The sequence below is a fragment of the Ctenopharyngodon idella genome, chromosome 22 (assembly GCF_019924925.1).
Source record: "Ctenopharyngodon idella isolate HZGC_01 chromosome 22, HZGC01, whole genome shotgun sequence".
Taxonomy (NCBI): domain Eukaryota; kingdom Metazoa; phylum Chordata; class Actinopteri; order Cypriniformes; family Xenocyprididae; genus Ctenopharyngodon; species Ctenopharyngodon idella.
In genome coordinates this window covers 22,647,488-22,671,111 of record NC_067241.1, presented here as the reverse complement: position 1 = coordinate 22,671,111, position 23,624 = coordinate 22,647,488, and the positions used below count along the sequence as shown (strand labels likewise).

Here is a 23,624-nt window from a genome sequence, read left to right as displayed (position 1 = left end):
TTCTGGCTCAATGTCTTTTTATATTTTTAAAATGTATGCTTATAGACTACATCCAAACCTAACTTTTAACTGGTTTATACTCAAAGAAATTATGTGCTGCTTTCTCTGAGAATGTGTTGGCTCTCTTAAGTTTATAATAAAATAATATAATACAGTTAATACAATACCTACTCCAACGAACCTGGTATTTCCTGTCTATTACACAGTCTTAAGTGTGTATGTATACATTTACTAAAGCAAATGAACTGTGAGATGTGGCCTTTTGTTAAAAATGCCAAATATGCTGAATATCTCACGGTGGGAACAGGGAAAAACAAACTAAAAAAATGTCAGGGGATTAATAGTTATTTTTACAGAGCAGAGTTATAATCCAGAGATTTTGTTTCGATTAATGCTGATTAAGGAGAAGAGCACTCAATACTGAAAGTGAACCTGAAGTGTACTTAAAATCTTTACAGACAATATATGTATTTTAAAAACTACTTGATATATCGTTGATGAAATAAAATGCCACTTAAGTGTGCTTAAAGAGAATACAATTTCATGACTATATGTTTCTTAACACTTAAAAAGGGCACTTTGTAATGTCAAATGAAAAATTTTACTTTAAAGTACACTTTAAATATTTGTTATAATGATCCTTTATTTTTAAGAAACATTTATTTTGATGTGTTGATTATCATAACTTAAAGCACATGTAAAGTATTTAAATATAATTTTAACTGTAGTGTTATTGGTTATTACATTTAATGTCCCCCTGTGGTCAATAATTTTATCCCTTAAAACTTTGATCACCAAAATGATTTAAATGTTTCTTTTTCCTGTGGAAAAAAAAAAAAAAAAAAAAAAACTTAATGCCTTAAAATAGCTTGACTGTAACTCTACACCCTTGCTTCATTCAGTATAGGTGGATCTGTGAATATGCTAATTAGCCCCGCCTCCACTCAATCGCACAAGCTCAGAGATCCACTCGGTCAACTTACTGAGGTAAACGCTGCACGATGGTTTTACAATTAATATGATTAGCCTTTTGCTTTACTATGCTATCAAACAGCTATGTGTTGCTAATTTTACACAGAGTGGTCATAGTTAATGATATGCTAAAGCCTGCCCACATGTTGATGTGATTGGTTGCAAGGTAGTTTGTGACGTCAGAAACACCAATTTGGAAGGATCGTTGCAGTTCTAAAGAGAAAATACTCAGCAATGGTGTTGACTTACGAATTTGCGCATGGTTTGTCTTAAAGCATATTAAAAACACCACATAGACATATAAACAACATTAAAAACTTGATTTTCACCACAGGGGGACTTTAAAGTTAATTTATTTAATTAAATTAAATACTAAAAAAAAAAAATGTAATACTTGTAATGATGAAGTTGCAACTTAGTACAAATATATTTAAATAGGCTATGACAATTGAAATTTAGTGTTTAATTGGTCATGTAAGATGGGTTTAATAATTTTGTGTGTGTGTGTGTACTTTTATTACATGGCAGTTAAACATTATTTACGTGCAAATGATCTGAATAAGCACATAAAGTGGTGTCATGTGGTCTCAGTTACTTTTACAGCATTGTTCAGGACCTTATTTTACTTTGATTACGATTAAAAAAAAAAAAATTATTGATATAGCCGGAGCGGATTTTTATTTTTATGTCAATATCAGAAAATCAATATTTACGATTTTAGTGTTCAAATTGTTGTAAAATAATGCTGTGAGATTTGAATTAATCTCAATAGAGGATTGGCCTCTCTGAGCCGCGGAGCGCCCCTGCAGGATCAGTTTGTTTCTCTTCGGAAAACTAGTAGCAGTGTCCCCTCTCAGCCACTGTATCGCTTTAAATGTCTAGAATACCGCTTATATTTTTAGCGCAGCCATTTATAATGTCATTGACCGAAGACACATAAAGATCAGTCCCAGTTAAAGAGCACCTGTAGCCTGTGTGTATACAGGACATGGTTGTGTTCAGGTTTGGTGTTATTTTGACACCAGAGTGTTCAGATGTCGAGTTGTTTATATTAGGCTCTCGGCCGGAGATGGGACACTGGGATCCGAACCGAGCCGTGAAGATGAATCCGAGCAGCTCGGTTCTGTCCAGCTGTGAACCATGTCTGTGGATCGGAGACGTGCATCTGTCCGAACCGCACACAGATCAGCTGTGGTTCAAGTTTATAAAGCGTGTCGATGGGAACTACATTTGGGAAGGTATGTGAGGATAATGGGCAAGTCGTGAGGACGATACAAACACACTTTCAAATGAATATAAAAACAGCTTTAAATGGAAGATTTCTTTGAATGAGAGGCAAATAAGCGCTCTAATATCCACGATGTAATACACTATTTTGCTCACTGGATGGCGCTGATGTTCCACAGTCTGGCGTCACGAAGTTATAAACCCTTTCAGTTTAACCTTTGAAAACTACAGTCAGTGTCGAACTGTATTAAAATCCATCATTTTATTTATTTAATCAATATAGCTTTTAAGAAATTACAACTTCAATTGACTTAAAGCTTACAGAAATGAACCATGTAGCCTAATTTAAGCCTGACGTGAAATAAATATAGTCAGAATTTTTTTTTTTTTTTGAATGCATTTGTTTTATGTTTTGTATCACATATCAGGCTTGTAAAGTATGATATAGTGAGAATATGGAGCTCATACTAGAGAAGAAATATCTGAGCAAAAATATGCAATTTGGTGCAGATTCTGATATTTATATGGCCAAAAAGTAAGATGAAATTTTGATATCTTGAAATGTTAATCAATGAGATCTTCATTTAACAGATTAGGCCTACTACATAAAATGCATATATATATATATATATATATATATATATATAAAAGCAGAAAAAATGGGCAAGCGTAAGGATTTGAGTGAGTTTGACAAGGGCCAAATTGTGATGGCTAGACGACTGGCTAGTCGACATCTCCAAAACTGCAGCTCTTGTGGGGTGTTCCCGGTCTGCAGTGGTCAGTATCTATCAAAAGTGGTCCAAGGAAGGAACAGTGGTGAACCGGCGACAGGGTCATGGGTGGCCAAGGCTCACTGATGCATGTGGAGAGTGAAGGCTGGCCCGTGTGGTCCGATCCAACAGACGAGCTACTGTAGCTCAAATTGCTCAAGAAGTTAATGCTGGTTCTGATAGAAAGGTGTCAGAATACACCGTGCATCACAGTTTGTTGCGTATGGGGGTGCATAGCCGCAGACCAGTCAGGGTGCCCATACTGACCCCGTCCACCACCGAAAGCGCCAACAGTGGACACGTGAGCATCAGAACTGGACCACGGAGCAATGAAAGAAGGTGGCCTGGTCTGATGAATCACGTTTCAACAACGAGTTTGAGGTGTTGACTTGGACTCCAAATTCCCCAGATCTCAATCCAATCAAGCATCTGTGGGACAAACAAGTCCGATCCATGGAGGCTCCACCTCGCAACTTACAGAACTTAAAGGATCTGCTGCTAACATCTTGGTGCCAGATACCACAGCACACCTTCAGGGGTCTAGTGGAGTCCATGCCTCGACGGGTCAGGGCTGTTTTGGCAGCAAAAGGGGGACCAACACAATATTAGGAAGGTGGTCATAATGTTATGCCTGATGTGTGTGTATATATATATATATATACAAAATATGCTTTATTTTATTCTTCTGTAATGGTTATTCTAATATTAGGGTAGTTTTATATTATCGCGACAGGTGGAGATCCATCCATGTTAGATATAGATCTGGGTCGCTAAAGACCCGAATATGTAAGAATGATTGGCAAAACATTCATGCATTTAAGGGATATATCAGTTATTATCTCCCAATAATATTAGTAAGATCTTATCTTAGCAAGATATTTTAGTTTTATGATCAATATTCTGCAGTTTTATTTGTGCGGGATCGAAAGTGATTGAGAATGTACCTGATACAGTAATATTGAAATGTTGTCCAGTTTATATTTCTGTGTATTCACTGTCTTTTGTCACATTGTCTTGTTTTGTTTTTTGTTTTTGCAAAGAATGAAACTTGTTGAAAAGTGAGATCAAACTTTAAACTTTGCTTTGGGAGCCAAGCAGCAAATATTTCAAAGTGATGAACATTGAAACCTGAACATGACCTGCTTTGTCAGAGAGCTTAAGCTGTCGTCCTCACCTGACTCTATGCAGTTTTCTCATTCTGTCATGTTTCTCATTTGAATGAATATGCCTCTGTGTGACAAATCGACGATCTGCTCCAGTGCTCACGCCGTCTGTTGACTGAGGTTTTGATTGAGCCATTGTTTGCTGGTTTCTTGTCTATTCACACTGTCTCATATGAAAACAGCCGAGATGTTGATTGTGTCGAGATGTGTTTTGCTGATTGAAATGATGCTTGCTGATTGCACACCGTAGCAGGTGAATTGGCTCTGAGCGTGCCTCAGGTAAGCAAGCATGAACTGATAGTCCTCCAGTTGAGATAACAGTACTCTGATCAGTGGGGTGTATCAGTCCAGGCAGGGACAGACTTGGTTTATAGCACATATTGGCCTTTTCACTTCAGTAGGTTCTAATTCTGCACCTTTTTTTCTGTATTTGACCTAGATGTGAAGCATAAGAGGAAATGTTATATGATCCACTTCTAGTTCAGAGAGGACTGGCTGCCTCATGTGGAATGGAATGAGAGTAGCCTAATGCATACACTGTAAAAAGTAATACGCAATATCTACTCCATAAAATTTTGGCAACAGATTACAAGCAATATCATTAATTAAATTCAACAAATAGAATTGAGTTAGAATTAATCAAATTAATTCCTTAAATGTGAACCATTTAAAATGAGTAAAATTTAAGTAAAATTTAAACAAAAATATCTGAATAACAGACAGACATCTAAGATGAATTAACAACTCTTTATTTTTTATTGCCAACATTGAGGACACCTGATGATAACAAGAAGAATCACTGAAGGAAAGAGAAACACAAGAATTAACAGAGGTTTAGATGTTGATGTTGATTTTATTGAAAATGTTTGGTCACTATTATGGTGATGAGTGTTTCATTTAGTTGGCCAGTTTAACTCTTTGCTTTTTATGTCAGTTTGTCTTTTTTGTAGTGGTGTTTGCTAATTTTACACAATTTAAATGGTTGATTTTTAAGGAATTAATTTGGTTAATTCTAACTCATTCTTATATGTTGAATTTAATGAATGATATTGCTTCTAATCTGTTGCCACAATTTTATTGAGTAGATAGAGCGTATTACTTTTTACAGTATATTTGTAGATTGTTACATTTTCTCATTTAAAATTATTTACTCACTCTCATGCATCAGAGCAGTAATATAAAACACACTAAGGAGTCATTAGACGTAGACGTAGTCATCAGAACGTATTTTGCATTCCCCTGGTCTGCTTTTCGATTGTTCCCTTCTATATAGTAGTAGGAGGAAAACAGTATATGAGCTGAGTGGTATGTCCAAATTCACAGTACTTATAAAAGAGCAGGCAAAAAGTCCCCAGATGACCTACTACTTCCGGTGAGATTCTGAAGTGTGCATTGATGGACACTTTACTATCCCATGAGGCCACGGGAGAGGATTATGAATGGCAGTGAAGCGACACAGCTGACGCTAGTAGGTCATGCGATAATGACAACATGGCAAATGTAGTATAGTACGTCCGATTTACATTCATACTACACACACTCATACAGAACACTTTTTTTAGGTTGCAAAGTAATTACTTAAAAATAAGTACCTACTAAACAGAGTATGCGATTTCAGACGCAGCCACTGTTCTAAAAACACAGCGCTCAAGTTGAAATAAGTTCAACATTTAAAAAACGCTCCTTGTTCCTTTTTAAATGCAAAAACATATTCTGAATGAGACTTTGTGTTTGACTTGGCTGCTTTTCCGTTGTTTTCTGTGTAAACGTGCTCAACAGACATTTGAACATTGCTCTCTTTTGCAGCATCCAGTGCATGATATGGCGTTCTAAAAACGCGCAGCTCAAGTTAATGTTGCTGTTTGAGCATGAAACAGCTGCGCAAAGTCCCTCCAACAGGAGTTATCAGTGTCAGTGTTTCTGAACTCCCTGACTCCCATTGTAGTCTTGAGTTTTCTTCACAATATTCCTCATTTAAATAATTCATACGCAGAATAAAGGGGCGGGGCCTGGATGAGTTAGTTAGTAATGTGTTGAAACTGGCGGTTATGGTAAGGGGCGGGACATTTCCCAAACACCAATCACAACACACTGCTCCAGCCGACCAATCAGAGCACATTGTGCTTTTCAGAAAGAGGGGCTTGCAGATGTTAAGTTATAAGTTCATCTTTTTAAAAAGGTGTCTTTAGACCTTGCGTTGTTTTTCATTCAGTAGTGTGTTTACCGACCAAGCAAAGCACGCAATTGCATGGGGCCCCCGTGATTTCTCCAGAGGGGGACCCCACGGTGGTGTAGTCTACGTGATACACAGGTATATGCTGTATACCCACTAGGAAAGGTCAAGGATTTGCATATACCCGCTTTAAAAAGCGCAAGAAAACGGATTTGGCGCTCTTTAATGTGCCGTGACAGATCGTAACGTCTCAGTTCTAAAGAAGCGGCAGCCTGACGCACATGTGAACTGATCCTCTCCTCCTTTTTAATACCAGTTACACCGCGAAATAAACATGAATGAACTAAAGGTATGTTAAAAGATACAGAACAACTTACCAAAATCCATATCATGTCTCGTGTAATCGCGCTCAATCATTGTTTCAACCGCGGAAAGACAAAAATATCTTGTAATAAACAAACGTAACGTCATATTTACCTCAGAACAAACGTATTCATCATGACCATAAACTCGTTAGTCAGCTAGAAAAATAAACTCTAGAGAGGAGCATTTAGCTTAATAGCCTATATGCACCATATTACATATTAATTATAATTTTTAATGTTTTTTAATAGCCTATATAATGCATATTTGAAAAAAATCCATCAAGTTGACAGCCACCATTTAAATGTTTATATTTCAAAAAACGAATTGGAGTAGAAATAATTTTAAAGTTAGGTGGCCTATTATAACTTTATTATTATGAAAATTTCCTTAAGTGTAATTTAAGTTTGTATACAAATAAGTTAATTTTAACCTACAATATTATTGTAGTACCAACTGATTCCCATGTGTATTAAACATTATTTGAGAGATTTTTTTTTTTTTTCCCCTTGAGAACATTTGCCATGTACTGTACCTGATATACAGTATATCCAAAATAACTGATGCTGAATCGAATTGCAAGTTTGTGAATCAAAATGCATAATGATGACAGACTGGCAGGAAATGATGCAAAACAAAAAACAAAGTCCAAACAGTGTGATATTGTGACATATTGATAAGCCTTATCTTTCCATTATTGTTAATAATAGTTGCAACCTGCACTCTTAAATGTGCGTTGAAACTTGCCAGCTGACAAACCCCCCTCCCGGAGATTTGCTTAGGGCCCCCAATAACCTAAATATACCACTGTTTTCATTTCACTGCACTGCTTTTCCGTTGTTGTTTTTTTCCCTATATAAACATGCTTTAAAATGACATGATTAATGTGACGTGTCTTTTGCAGCATGACACGACTTTTAAAAACGCACTCTGTGTGAATCATGGTCTTGCTATGACCAAGAATCATAGCAACATGGCACATTAACATAAGTATATTAGCATTTTAATGCTAATCCATCCAATTACAATTAAGAGTCAGAACAATCCATTTTATAAATGAGATTTTAGATCTGAACATCAAATTTCAATGAAAAGCCATTTCAGTGTTGGCATACCTCCTGCATTTTGGATTGTAGGGAAATATTGCTTTAAGATGGCCAAACTCAAGCCTGAACCTATTTCAAAATAGGTTAACCTATTTTTTTTTTTTTTTTTTTACATGCTCATTAAGTATACAGTGTGTAATGTATGTTTGTGAGGTTAATAACTGCTCAGGCTTTGTAAAGTGTTTTTTCTGTGTGGGCTGCAGCTGTGAGACTCTCATCAGCCCAACGGTTGAAAGGGCGACAGCAGCGGGGTGGGATGATAAATGTCGGGCAAATAACAAACCCCCCACGTACTTTCAGGATGAATGTGAGTTTGGGATGAAAACGAGTTCAGGAACTCATATGCTCTTCTCATTACAAGTGCATTACATGTAGGACTGAGGCAGCGCTGAGAGCTCTGCTACACTTTTATCAACGCAAGGACTCATTTGAATGTTTATTATATTATGAATCAAGCTTATAACTTGACCATCAAAATTATGCAGAATTACAGCCATTACAGGAAGTGGCTGAATTAATAACAGGAACTCTTAGCCTTGTGAGCTCTCAGAGGTCAGAAACAGGTGACCTCCCGAGTCTGAACAACACTCGCTAATTTAATTGGCTATTGACCTTGCCCCTCAGAAGTGAAAGGCTTACACAAAAAGCACAAAAGGGACAATAATGCGAATTTTGAAAGCTTCAAGAGGCCCGGAAACTTTATATGAAGCATGAAACAAATGTGTCATTTCCATTGTTAAAATTCTTATTCAGATCTGTATAATTAAGATGAAAGAAGAGAGTTTATTGCATTTAGTGCAAGTGTGAATGATTAAGTTAAATAATTCATTGACACATAGTATATTAGAAATGTGTTTGGGTCAAATATTCATTAATTCATGCATTGAATGTCCTCAAAAACACATTAAAATGCCATCAATAATGAAACTGAATGAATACTCTATCTCTTTTATCATGAATATGTTTGCAGTTTCTGAGATAAAGTTATTGTTGAATATTTGTGGGGCTTACAGTTAAAATGTCAAGGTGATAACTATAACCATCCTGAGATCATAAAGAAGAATGTCTCTTTGAAAAATTCTTTAATATTTAACAAATGTTTGTCTGCTAAACCGAAGTCAGTCAACAGTCTCTTAAAAATATAAGAAAATTCAGTTTTTTTATAACATGGAACATAACATTTCAAATGAAAAGCTAATGTTATATTTGTGATATTCATTTTAATTAAAAAATTAAAAAATGTATGTGTGCATTTTACACGTATTCAAAGTGTAACCGAAATGTTACTTTATATGTTGCATAACATGACATTTTAAAGTCATTAAAAGTGTTAGTTCACCCAAAAATGAAAATTACCCCATGATTTACTCACTCTGAAGCCATCCTAGATGTATATGACTTTCTTCTTTCAGACAGACACAATCAGAGTTATATTTAAAAATATAAAAATTTTAAATATAAATATAATTTTAAAAATCACATGTACAAAAGTATTCACAGTCTTTGCTCAATACTTTGTTGAAGTACCTTTGGCACCAATTACAGCCTCAAGTCTTTTTGAGTGTGATGCTACAAGCTTGTCACACCTATTTTTGGGCAGTTTCTCCCATTCTTCTTTGCAGGACCTCTCAAGCTCCATCAGGTTGGAGCGTCGGTGCACAGCCATTTTCAGATCTCTCCAGAGATGCTCCATCGGGTTCAAGGCTGGGCCACTCAAGGACATTCCCAGAGTTGTCCTGGAACCACTCCTTTGTTATCTTGGCTCTGTGCTTAGGGTTGATGTCCTGTTGGAAGATGAACCGTCGCACCAGTCTGAGGTCCAGAGCGCTCTGGAGCAGGTTTACATCAAGGATGTCTCTGTACATTGCTGCATTCATCTTTCCCTCAATCCTGACTAGTCTCCCAGTTCCTGCCGTTGAGAAACATCCCCACAGCATGATGCTGCCACCACCATGCTTCAGAGTGCTGCAGAGATGGTTGTTCTTCTGGAAGGTTCCCCTCTGTCCACAGAGAAATGCTGGAGCTCTGTCAGAGTGACCATCGGGTCACCTCCCTACTAAGGCCCTTCTCCCCTGACCGCTCAGTTTGGCCAGGCGGCCAACTCTAGGAAGAGTCCTGGTGGTTCCAAACTTTTTCCATTTACGGATGATGGAGGCCACTGTGCTCATTGGGACCTTCAATGCTGCAGAGATGTTTCTGTACCATATCTGTGCCTCAATATAATCCTGTCTCGAAGGTCTACAGACAATTCCTTGGACTTCATGGCTTGGTTTGTGCTCTGACATGCACTGTTAACTGTGGGACCTTATATAGACAGGTGTGTGCCTTTCCAAATTATGTCAAATCAACTGACTTTACCACAGGTGGACTCCAATCAAGTTGTAGAAACATCTCAAGGTTGATCAGTGGAAACAGGATGCAGCTGAACTCAATTTTGAGTGTCATGAGCAAAGGCTGTGAATACTTATGTTCATGTGATTTTTTTCGTTTTTTATTTTATTTATTTATTTTTTTTAATAATTTGCAAAGAATTTTGAGAGAAATAATTAATTTAAGCTATTTTGGTATAAGGCTGTAACATAACAAAATGTGGAAAAAGTGAAGCGCTGTGAATACTTTCCGGATGCACTGTATCTCCGATTGTGTTCGTCTGAAAGAAGATAATCATATACACCTAAGTTGGCTTGAGGGTGAGTAAATCATGGGATAATTTTTGGGTGAACTATCCCTTTAAATAAAACATTTTGTTGAAATGGAAAAATGGTAAAAAATTAGGACATCTAAAAACTTTTTACAATATTTTTTTTCATCATCATTTATCCTAGTTTGTCATTGACCCATTAGTGTACAAATATAATTAAGAAGTGTTGTGATTGACTTGTGTCTATTTCTAGGCAGTGGACCCCATCATGACCGGCAGTGTGTTTATGACGACAGTAACATGGTGGACGGGGTATACTGCCACCCTATTGGTCACTGGATCGAGGAGACGGGCCACACAGATGAGATGAAACACACCACCAACTTCTACTTCAGCATAGCGGGACAGCAGGCCATCCACTTCTCTCAGTATGTGTGAATGCATTTCCCATCCGTCATGTGTTTAAGGTGCTGTCACATTCACCGTTGCTCACGAACGAAACCCAGTCATCCCGATAGAATGAATTAGTGTCCGCCCACTTTTTCAGATGCGCTGGTTCTGGAAGTATTTTTTCGATTCATTTTTCCCATAGGGATTTTGAAAAAGTTAAAGCATTATAAACCATGAACCAAACCAACCAGCTGCAAAGTGAATCACAACACTACAAACTTTGATTTGAGGCAAAAGTATTTGAAAATCAGACAAAAAGACAAAAGTACAAGACAGATGAAATGGAGATGGATCTTGAGAGAGGAAATGTCATTGCTGAGAATGCAGGCCTCACTGAGCCATCGGATTTAATCAAAATATCGTAATTTGTGTTCCGAAGATGAACGAAGGTCTTACGGGTGTAGAACGACATGAGGGTGAGTAATTAATGACATTATTTTCATTTTTGGGTGAACTAACCCTTTAAATACACAAGAGGACTCTTCAACGAAATGAACAGCAGGTGCAACAACTCAAACAATCATTGAAAACCCATGATAACAAAATCAAACACAGGAAACAGAACTAACATGTGCAAAACACACACAAAACAGATACAGAGGCAGATAACCTGGTACACAGATAGACAACTTCTATTAAAAGGAAAACCTCTGAATCACAGTAAAGTATCTCAATTAACACCAGGTTAACAATAAATTTACTCAACTTAACTTGAAGCATGTGCCAAGTCTCAAATCCACAGATAGTAACATTTAATTACCCAGAAGCATTTGATTAGTTTTTTTTTTTTTTTTGCCTCCCTTTCTTTTTAATTGTGTGTGTGTGTGTGGTTTCTACAGTGCTGTCTAATTAGCTCAATGACTCTGAATCTCTGGACTCCTTTGGCAGTGAGCTCTAAGTGCTTGTTTCGTTTGAACTCTGACCTTGTTCTACAGGCAAAAAAGTTGAAAGTGGAGGCAGATAAAAGTAAGACTGGGTCACTGAGTCTGGCATAGGGGAATCCATTAGAGTAATGATAGATTTACAGTGTCAAATAGGCTGGTGTATCTCCAAGAGGGCAGAGATGCTATGTCTTCCTATGACAGAATGCACCGTCATCTCTAGTAAAGAAAGTAAAAATGGACAAAATAGAGAAAAACACAGAGAGACTTTAATCGGGTGAGGAGCGTCAGCACTTCTTAAAAGAAATAATTCACCCAAAAAATCATTTACTCACCCGCACTTTCCAAACCTGTATGACTTTCTAACAAAAAAAAAAAACTTTTCTTCTGAAGCCATCTGAGAGCTTGATTGAGGACCAAGATTGAAGTTGTTATTCAATGAAAATTTTGTCCTCTGCCACAATTTGAAATAGCACAGAAGTTGTATATCTGTTAAAGCGCTTTTTTGGACCTTGACAGTGAAAGTCAGAAAAATTACCATGAGTATGATGTGCACACATGCAAGTGTACCACATCTTCAACTGGCTGAAGAAAACATTTTTACAAGCACTTACAATAATTCAATTTTATTGTTATTTTTATTTTAGATTTTTATTTTGCGATTGTATACAGTGTTTCCTACAGTATTTTGTGAGATTGTGGTTGGTGGACCTCGGTCTGTCTAGTGGGGTCAGGGGTCAGAGGTCAGGGTTCATGCAGCTCCCCCAAAGAAAATTTTGTACATTTTAAAGACAATTTCAGTAATCTGTTGCACTTTGAGAGTTCAAAACTAAGAGCTCCAACCCATGTTCAGTGTGCAAACTGAACAAAGAAAAAGTCTGTGCATTGACCTGAACTCAAGTTTCTCTTTAGTCTTTTTAGTGTTTCAGTCTGCTTTACATTCACACTGGTGTTTTAGAAAGCCAAACATTTACAGTATAATAATAATAATCAGCAGCTCTAACGTCACCTGAATCCGTTGTTAAAAAAAAAAAATCATCCACCCACCACCCTACTGAACTTTCTTATCGGAATAATTTCTGTTAAGCTTGTGTATATTTTTAGTTAAAGCTGTTAAATTTTTAAGGAATATCTCATGTGGGGTTTTTGTGTTTTATATAATGACCACTAGGAGGTGCTCTAGGCATATGTTTTCCTTGATTGAGTTTCCTTGAAGAGATCAAGGGTGTGTTCCACTCCACTTTTAGACATACACTAGAGAATTTCCCTAAGCACTTCCCCTCAGGGAATCCCTGCCGCCATTTTGAAGCGAGTCCCACTTTGTCAAGTGGATGAGGGAAGTTTATATGGATAGACCCTTGTCCCCTCGATTTTGACAGAGGGAGCGAGTCTACTCTGATGTACACTTCAAGCAACTCTAAATCCCATAATCCAACTTGATTGTGATGTCACAGAAGATCGTGCTTAACTGTAGTGTATATAATATTAATTATTTTGAGATTTAATCAAACAACACTTGTAGCATGTTCACAGTCAAAGTTTATACTAATTATATTTTTTTTTTTTCTTCGTTTGTGTAATTTTATTTTTCTCCAACAGCTCATAAACCTTTAGGATTATATATATTTTCTCCAACAACTTATATGCATGTAGAATGGTGCATAAAACAAATTCATAAGTAAAAAATGGGGTTTAAATTATAAATCAGCTCAATAGTGAATTCCAAGTGATCAAGGGTTAGTGCGTTCCATTTTTGTGTAAAATTTGGGAGGATCTATTGACAGAAATGTACTATAATATACATAAATATGTTTTCAGTGGTGTATAAAGATCTTACATAATGAACCGTTATGTTTTTATTACCTTAGAATGAGCCATTTCTATCTCATACACCGCGGGTCCCCCCTCCATGTCAAGTCGTCATGTTTCTACAGCAGCCCTAAACGGACAAACACTCTACAGAGCGTGTTTAGTTACTATGTTGTTGTTCTTCTAAATCGTTCGTGTTTTTAGAGGCAGCTTGCATCGTCACTAGGTTGAATACGCACAAAGAAATAGTAGTAGTAGTAGTCGTCGAGACCGTTCTTTGTTAGACGTAAGAAGAAACCTTATTGCTTGACTGGCTAACGTACTCTCTGCTGTCTCATACGACAACATCTCTGTCTTGTGTCGGCCAGACGGCCACCGTAGCTTCTCTATGTGCTTCGAAAGGGAGGGGTGAGCTGCCGTTGGTTGCAGTCCCGCTAGATGCCTCTAAAATTTACACACTGCACCTTTAAACCTTATGCACAAGTTCCGCCAGTAGTGGGCGTAAGCAATGACACACACATTCGAGTCCACGAGACAGAGGGAAGTTAGCGAGTGAATGGCATAAAAATTTGGAGTGGAATGCAGCCATAGCCTATGTTGAAAACAAAAGTAAAAGTGTGACGAACGTTTGTTGCATTTTACCATGGCGTTTTACCATGAGAGTTCTGTGTTTTTATTAAAATAAACGCATTTACATTTTATTTCTCATCCACCGGGGACCCACCTGCAATTTTTTGAATGTTATTTTTTATTACTTGGCCTGCCCAACCTGTGGATTATTCACAGTCTCCACGGATATATCCGTGATCTGCTCATCACTATCTAGCCCTTTCGCAGAATGTCCTTAGCCCCAGCTCTATTTGAGACCAGCAAGTATTAGGGCCGAGTTAAACCGATCTGTCTGGCCCAGAACTGCATTTTCTGCAGTGGAAATGGACGGAATGAGTTGAGAATGGGCACAGGCCGAGAACCTGTAACTGAACCGTATCGGTGGAAAAGGGGTATCTGAGAAAGTGACTGCCTGTCTGAGTTTTGTTGGCACAAAAGGTGGCCTGCCTTGTAATTCTCTATGCAGGAAAAATCCTGATATACAAGCACACTTCTTTTTCACAATGGCTTGAAGGAAAGGTTCTGTCCCGGCTTAGAACAAAGGAGGAGATGTGGTGGTGGAGGGATGCCAGACAAGCTGTCGCTGGTGCGGTTCAGTGACTGACTGAATGATTAGGCTCCCTGTGAATTTACATTAAATCTCAATTTAAGATCTTTGCTTCTAAAGATCTAAAAATATTTTCCATCCGTCTTCAGGTTATTTTGAATCCCAGAAGATAGGAAGACCCACTGAGAAATTAACTGCGAGGACTGTGTTTTTTCTTATGTCAGGTCTTGTCTACATTTACAATACAAGTCAATGTTCCTACGGTGCATGTCATTGACTTTGTAATTAATACACGCAAACACTGTTTCCCTGAGTTTCACGGTTGTTAGTTTAATTCACACCAAATGAAGAGTGTAAAATAAACTCCGGTGGCTGAATGAAAGTCCCAAGGAAAAATACAAGGACCTTTTGTCTCAAGAATCAAGTAAACCTTGTTAGGTCTTTGACCACTAATTAAACCCAACCTGTACTGCTCATTTAAAATGCACTACATGTTTCCACTTCTAATGCAGTGCTTAAATACACACACACACACACACACATGCATACACACACAAACGCATCGTTTTCAGAGGAGTACATCACACCTCTCACTGTGTACAGTGGCACCAGAAACATTTAGACACTTATATCACACAGGAAAAATGTATGAATGTCATTGACTTAGACATCAAACCAAGCGTCCTGTCCTGGAGAAGGTTAGATCATACTCAGTGCTTCAGACCATTAACCTGCAGCTCACTTTCCCTTCAATCATTTCATTTATGTTTTCCCCTAAAAAAGAGGCACGTGGGTTTCTGAGGTAAAAATACACCTCTCACCTGATGTCTCTGACCTTCATTCCCCTAACTGTCAGTCTGTCTCCTCACACCACTAAACTCATTAGCATTTCCATTATTTGAGTCCTGAACTCTCGCATACACAGAGACAGAGAGACCCTGCGTGTTTGATGAGAAATGATGGAGGTGGAGACGCTGAAAATGTAAAATGAAAAGAATCTGCTCTCCTCTCTTTTTCTCATCTGCTCTCATCCTATCCCTTCCTTTTCTGTCCTGTCCTGTCCTGTCCTTTCCTTTCCTTTCCTTTCCTTTCCTTTCCTTTCCTTTCCTTTCTTTCCTATTTTTTCCATTACTTTTTTTTCCTTTTATGCAAAAGAGGCAAACTACCATTACGTTGCATCTTGCAGGTTGCGCTACACTTTCAAAATAAAATTTCCCGTGAGCGGCGCTAAAAGCGTGTTACTTGAAACAGATGAACATGAATGCTTTATCACGCGGGTTGTTGTATGTATCACGTCAGTTCGGGAATAAAATGGTGAGTGGTGCTAAAAGGTTAATGCTCTATCGAATTTGAAAATAATGTACCACCTACACTAAACCCTACCATAAACCTAACCGATAGTGTTAACAAAAGCAAACGTGAGATAAAAAACACTTTAGCTGAAGCAACCATGCCAATTTAGCTGCTTCTACAAGTCTTTGAGCTCTTTTATCACTTGTGTTTCACTGGATTCATACCCGAGTTCTGCAATTCTGTACCAGGTGAGCTACTGTACTGAGCTACGTCAGAAAAGCCATACATATGGAGCTGGTTATGTGATGCAAACATCAAAATGTATTAGTTTACAAATGATGCACTATGGTAAAAGTGTTTTGAGCTCACAACATTGTTCTGTGCAAGGAACCGTGTGAACATAAGTGTTTATTAATTAATAATCTACCTCTGTAATCATTATGTCCTGTCATATCCTGTCCTTTCCTTTCCTTTCCTTTTCCTAAAGGAACACTTTTTCATACAGTATATGTTTTATGATCTTTCCTATCAACCTGCCACATCTGTCAGCACTCCTTGCTCTGGGATCTCATAATATATCTATTAAGCAATGTGGTGATCGTATGTTACAGCGGTGGTCCATAAGGGAATTTTCCAGGGACATTGATGCATGTACAATATTGATCAAACCAATAAAGGATTGCAGCAGGTTTAATTATCATGTCTTTGGCTGCTTATGTACACAGATGATCTCTGGTCTATAATAATAAAAAAAATACTTAATTCATTAAGTAAATTCATTAAAGTTAATTTGACCTCTTCAGTTGTTATATTCATTTTTTAATACATTTTTGATTTCCCATCCCTCTTCTGATGGGCCGTCACTGATTACACACACACCCTCATTCATACAGCTAAGTTTTCTTTCTTTCTTTCTCTCTCTCTCTCTCTCTCTCTCTCTCTCTCTCTCTTCTCTTCAGGGTGCTGCCTCGTGTCTGGTTAGGCAGCTGCCCTCGACGGGTCGAACATGTAACCCTAAAGCTGAAACAAGAACTGGGTGTTACAGCAGTGATGAACTTTCAGACAGAATGGGATGTCATAAACAACTCACACGGCTGCCGGCGTGACCTCGGTCAACCCATGACCCCAGAGACAATGGTGCACCTGTACAAAGACTGTGGTCTTTCTTATATCTGGCTCCCCACCCCAGACATGAGCACAGAAGGTCAGTGTTAGCCAATATACCCTTGAATAACAGACAGAAGTGAGCCGTTTCGCTGCCTATGCAGCGAATTCAGAATCCTAACTCTCATAGAATCTTATACTGTGAGTGAGTGTTTAACATGTATACTATATAGCACACAGAGGATATGATGTACTGAACTATAAACTTAATGCTTTCTCAGTCAGCTTATTGGTTTTATGTGTAGATTACTAATGTAAGAAGAGCTTCTATTGCTAGATATGATTACTGTAATTTTTACTCTCTGCAGGTCGCACACAGATGCTGCCCCAGGCAGTGTTCCTGCTCTATGGGCTGCTGAAGAACGGTCACACAGTATATGTTCACTGTAACGCAGGAGTGGGTCGTTCCACTGCGGCAGTGTGTGGACTCCTGATGTATGTGTTAGGCTGGAGACTCAGAAAAGTGCAGTACTACCTCACTGCCAGAAGGGCGGCAGTCTATATTGATGAGGAAGCGCTGGTAAGAGCAGAAAATGACTTTCTCATGAAGTTTGGGCGACTCTGTCCATTTGTCTGCAACCCAGAGACATGAAAACAGTGCCCTCTACTGGATGGGAGGACACCTGTGTTCACTAATCAAAGTAATTAACAGACAGAAGATTTCAATCTTGTCACACAGAGCTTCTTTGTAGAAATACTGACATCAAAATCTGAAAAATCTGCTTGTATAATATAAAAATATAGTGATTATATAATATTGAGTTAATTAGAGCATCATGAGACATTAAATGTTCTTCTAGGAATCCATAAAATGAAATGAAGTGTATTAAAGCAAATTAATATAAATAACAACATATGTTGTTTGTATGTTAATCATGAGTAATTCATACTGAAAATGAAATGTATTATAAAAACATTCTTTTACAATTCTTGTTTGCTACCTAACATATTATTTTAATTGCACAACCCTGCAAATGATGAAATACAAAAAAAAAAAAAACAATTTAATGAATATAGAACAATAATAAATGAAAGTAATAGCTGTTTGCCAGGAATCATAATGTTGAATCTCTGATGCAACACAGATGGTAATGGTTATCACATGAGTGTATTGTTCTGTTTATCCTTTGAAATTTTTTTCACAGAACACCAGTTTCACCCGGTTATTGTTCATTCATCTTGACATGGTCGTCATTTGAAAAGGCACCTTGAGGCAATTGTCGACCGGACTGCTAATGTGATGGTTATTGTTTGACTATCTGCCCCTTTTCTCCTCTAACATGCCACTTTCATTCATTTATGAATGTAACTCAATATTCTTGTTATATATTTAGCACAGCAATTTCCCTGCCCTTGAAATAAGCTGCCATAATGAAAAGCGCTTTCACCTGACCTTTAAATAAATAGAGACTAGTGTCACCACACTGAGAGACTTTATGTGAAAATTGAAAAAAGTTTTGCTTCAGAAAAGAAAAAGCGGTTCAGTGGGTTGAGCAGAAGGTACCATTAATGAAACTCAATCTCAATAAATCAGTGAGTGAGAGAGCGTAAGACAGAAAGGGAGACATACATAAAAGCATAATAAAAAAGACTGTGTACCACAAAAATGGGTAAATCATTCTAATATGCTGATTTGCTGCTCAAGAAACATTTCTTAGTATTATCAATGTTGAAATCAGTTTCTGATTGTTGAAACATGTATTTTTTCAGGATTCTTCTATGAATATAAAGTTAATAAGAACCACATTTATTGGAAATAGAAGTCTTTTGTAACATTATAATGTCTTTACTGACACTTCTAATCAATTTAAATGGTTAGTTTACCCATAAATGTAAAAGTTGTCATCAATTACTCACCCTCATGTTGTTACAAATCTGTAAAATTTTCATTGTCTACACAACTACCACTACGAACCTTCAAAAAGTTCATAAAGAGACCGTAAAACTAATCCATATGAATCGAGCGGTTTAGTCCAAATTTTCAAAGGATACACAATCACTTTATGTGATGAACCGATTTAATTTAAGCTATTATTCACATATAAACATTGATCAGCGAACATAAAACAAACTCAGCTTGACGTGAGAACAAACCTCATTGGTTCTTGCTGAAGCTCAAACGTGATGCGTAACACAAGAACGAACCTCATTGGTTCTTGCTGAAGCTTAAATGTGCTGTGTAACACATGAGAATGAACCTCATTGGTTCTTGCTGAAGCTCAAATGTGATGCGTAACACAAGAACGAACCTCATTGGTTCTTGAGGAAGCTCAAATGTGCTGCGTAACACACGAGAATGAACTTCACTGGTACTTGCGGAAGCTCAAATGTGCTGCGTAACACGAGAACGAACCTCATTGGTTCTTGCTGAAGCTCAAACGTGCTGGATAACAAATGAGAATGAACCTTTGTTAACCTAATTATTTGAACGTGTCCTCCAGAACTTTGTTAATAAAACATCATTTAAACAATTGAAAAAAATCTTACTGACCCCAAACTTTTGAATGGCATAGTCTGTTTAGATATTTCTACTGGAGAACACACGATACATATAAAGAGAATTATTTTTTGCAGTGTAGTCATCCATTCCTATAGTTAAATTTGTGTTTGCCTTGAGCGCTCACGCTCAAACAGAAGAGAGTCAAGGATGAGTCACCATGAACTATTATTTCACACAACAATACTCACCCTGATCCACGGTTAGCATCTCAACTCATTGGTGCTCCACCTTTAAATAAAAACGACCTCCACACAGCAAATTGACACCACCTCTGAGGTGAATATACACAGTCTATTCCAGGACTGAGATAAACAGCTTTGGTGTTTTGAGTATAAAGTTATCATCTGTTTCTCTGTGTAGGTGAAGTATTATACAGTCACATGATCTTTTACAAAGCGACTGAGCTGGTTCAAAAGGCTAATATTATTCATTTTTATTTACGTTATCCTAATGCAGTCCTTTGTCCTGTGCCTCACTGAAAGAATAAGAGTCTTTATTTGGATTGGAAGACAGAGGAAGAATAAAGATAAAAGAAAGTATTCTTGCAGTTTTGCTTAAAAGCAGAATTTATTATGGAAGTATTGAGTAAATACAATGCAAAGAAAGTGTGTGTGTGTGGCAGAAGATGACCTGTCACAGATATTTAGGTGTGTCTTTAATAATTCCACTGTGTGTGTGTCATTCAGAGGTCATGACTTGTCATTATCAGAAGTATAAAATCCAATCTTTTCCAGCTCCTCACACTCTTTTCCCCATTTACGGAGCCGATGCCCCCGTTCCATACACCTCCACTACAGAAAAGGCAGATCTGGGTCCAGCCTTGCAGAACTTGCTGGTTTCAACCAACCAGGAGATATAAGCAACAGCAACAATTTTTATTACATACTATAAATAAAATTATTAATGTGTGATGATTTTGACCAATGTTTGGTTCAGTTGGTAACACTTTTAAAATGTGCATTAGTTAAGGCATTAATTAACGTGAACTAACAATGAAAAAATATATTTTAAAGCATTTATTGATCTTTGTTAATGTTAGTAAAATTGGATTTGTTCCATGTTATTCACAGTGCATTAACAAATACAACTTTGGATATTAAAAATGAATTCGTAAATGTTGCAGTTAACATTGACTAAGATTAATAAATGCTGTAGAAGTACTGTTCATTGTTAGTTCGTGTTAACTAACATTATCTAATTTTAATGTCACAGGTTGGTTCAAACCAGGAAAGTAAAAGAAAAGATCTATTTGCAGCAAATAAACAAAACACTAGAGCGCTGGAGAAATGTGACTCTGTACTGATTTATCCAGTAAACCCTTATTTTCTTCATACACTCTTCTTTTGTTTTCTCTTTAATGAGTGATGGTTGTTTGTTTATGTGCTGCAAGTCATTTATTTTCTGTCACAAGCAGTTTAATGTAGATCTCTGGAGGACATATTTACTTTGTACACTCATGTCACAGTGTTGTGAGAAGCTGTAAAACTGTCAAATAATATAATCCTGCAGGTGTCTCTGTGTTTTATCAATGCACATTTAAAAGTCAAATGATGGCCTAAATATTTCATGTATGAAAATAGAAAAAATAGGTCATTTATATCCAAGTAACATCACCAGTCAGAGGTCCAGAAATGAGCTCATTGTGTATTTGAAAGCTGCTGTTAAAACAGCCCACGATTAAGCCACTGGACCTCCAGCAGTGTGCCCCGTAGCTTTACAAAAGAACAGAGTGTTAGTCAGGAGTAAAGGCAATTTTCTGTTTCATACAATCTACCCATAGTTCTGCAATTTAGCATTAAATGAAGTCTTAAATTCAGCCTGTAAACCACAGTTTTATTCTAATCTGTGGTCATTTACACCTGTTTCAGTATTAATGTGTTTGACTGTATTATGAGAGCACTCAAAAACAGCACCTGATTCACAGAGATTCATCAATGCCAGGGTTTGGTGTTTTCCACACTGCTTGACTCATTTTATTTGTGCTTATGTAATGGCTACACATGACTAAACATTCTTCTGTCATCATTTACTCACCATCATGTAATTCCTATTATTTGATTCGACTGGTACATTTATATTAGCTACACATCTTTGAAGTAAGAGAACAGATTCATTTCAGTTGATTGGTGTTTTCCTCCTTCATTCCATTCTGTAAATTCATTCCATATAGCAGTGAAATTTCCCATAAATCTTTGGGAGAGTCTATTAGCCCACTAGCCATTGAACTGGACAGTCATTGATCATAAAGACAAACTTCTGGACTCAGCTTGCCTACCCGTATTTTCATTTTCCCCTCATGGTGTATTAACCCTTTTTACTCTTTGTGTTTGCTCAGACTGCGGACATATTTTATCTACCCATCTCTAATATATACTGCAATTACATAAATGATATTCATGTTAACTTTTTCTCTTTACGAGCACCACTTTTTAAAATATTGAACTATTTTTTTAACTTGATACACAATCCTAAAAAGATGCTGTCAAAAACTGTGAGATTTTTGAGCATGTGTACATCAGCCAACAATTAAAGTGCTGATGGAAAGCAATGATAAACCATCAAACGTGCCAGTTGCTTAACTGCAATGTAATCTGATGACCAAATTTTCATCTTAGCAACGTAAATATTAATATTCATACAGTTGTAAGTGTAAAGAACCATTCACACCAAGAATTATAACTATAAATATAACTACAAACCCGATTCCAAAAAAAGTTGGGACACTGTACAAATTGTGAATAAAAAAGGAATGCAATGATGTGGAAGTTTCAAATTTCAATATTTTATTCAGAATACAACATAGATAATTTTAAGGGAAAAATAAGTTGATTTTAAATTTCATGGCATCAACACATCTCAAAAAAGTTGGGACAAGGCCATGTTTACCACTGTGTGGCATCCCCTCTTCTTTTTATAACAGTCTGCAAACATCTGGGGACTGAGGAGACAAGTTGCTCAAGTTTAGGAATAGGAATGTTGTCCCATTCTTGTCTAATACAGGCTTCTAGTTGCTCAACTGTCTTAGGTCTTCTTTGTCGCATCTTCCTCTTTATGATGCACCAAATGTTTTCTATGGGTGAAAGATCTGGACTGCAGGCTGACCATTTCAATACCCGGATACTTCTTCTACGCAGCCATGATGTTGTAATTGATGCAGTATGTGGTCTGGCATTGTCATGTTGGAAAATGCAAGGTCTTCCCTGAAAGAGACGACGTCTGAATGGGAGCATATGTTGTTCTAGAACTTGAATGTACCTTTCAGCATTGATGGTGCCTTTCCAGATGTGTAAGCTGCCCATGCCACACGCACTCATGCAACCCCATACCATCAGAGATGCAGGCTTCTGAACTGAGCGCTGATAACAACTTGGGTTGTCCTTGTCCTCTTTAGTCCGGATGACATGGCGTCCCAGTTTTCCAAAAACAACTTCAAATTTTAATTCGTCTGACCACAGAACAGTTTTCCACTTTGCCACAGTCCATTTTAAATGAACCTTGGCCCAGAGAAAACGCCTGCGCTTCTGGATCATGTTTAGATATGGCTTCTTTTTTGACCTATAGAGTTTTAGCCGGCAACGGCGAATGGCACGGTGGATTGTGTTCACCGACAATGTTTTCTGGAAGTATTCCTGAGCCCATGTTGTGATTTCCATTACAGTAGCATTCCTGTATGTGATGCAGTGCCGTCTAAGGGCCCGAAGATCATGGGCATCCAGTATGGTTTTCCGGCCTTGACCCTTACGCACAGAGATTGTTCCAGATTCTCTGAATCTTTGGATGATATTATGCACTGTAGATGATGATAACTTCAAACTCTTTGCAGTTTTTCTCTGAGAAACTCCTTTCTGATATTGCTCCACTATTTTTCGCCGCAGCATTGGGGGAATTGGTGATCCTCTGCCCATCTTGACTTCTGAGAGGCTCTTTTTATACCCAATCATGTTGCCAATTGACCT

At 37.5% G+C, this 23,624-nt stretch overlaps 1 protein-coding gene across 2 annotated transcripts; it reads left to right on the top strand.

Annotated features, from left to right (window-relative positions):
- Window positions 1-1,856: 1,856 nt before the first annotated feature.
- On the top strand, window positions 1,857-20,557 carry epm2a (EPM2A glucan phosphatase, laforin). Of its 2 annotated transcripts, XM_051880144.1 has the most exons (5): window positions 1,857-2,210; window positions 10,669-10,843; window positions 16,964-17,208; window positions 17,477-17,688; window positions 18,314-20,557. In XM_051880144.1, the coding sequence occupies exons 1-5, from the start codon at window positions 1,961-1,963 to the stop codon at window positions 18,365-18,367; spliced, it is 936 nt and encodes a 311-aa protein (XP_051736104.1). In that variant the 5' UTR covers window positions 1,857-1,960; the 3' UTR covers window positions 18,368-20,557. The 2 variants fall into 2 exon arrangements, with proteins under 2 accessions (XP_051736104.1, XP_051736102.1); XM_051880142.1 differs by lacking the exon at window positions 18,314-20,557 and having other exon boundaries at window positions 17,477-18,214.
- The last annotated feature ends 3,067 nt before the right edge of the window (window positions 20,558-23,624 follow it).

Coding starts and splice junctions, on each gene's coding strand:
- epm2a (XM_051880142.1), top strand. CDS start 1,961: ATGGTTGTGTTCAGGTTTGGTGTTATTTTGACACCAGAGTGTTCAGAT. Junction 2,211..10,668: donor TGGGAACTACATTTGGGAAG/GTATGTGAGGAT, acceptor GTCTATTTCTAG/GCAGTGGACCCCATCATGAC. Junction 10,844..16,963: donor CAGGCCATCCACTTCTCTCA/GTATGTGTGAAT, acceptor TCTTCTCTTCAG/GGTGCTGCCTCGTGTCTGGT.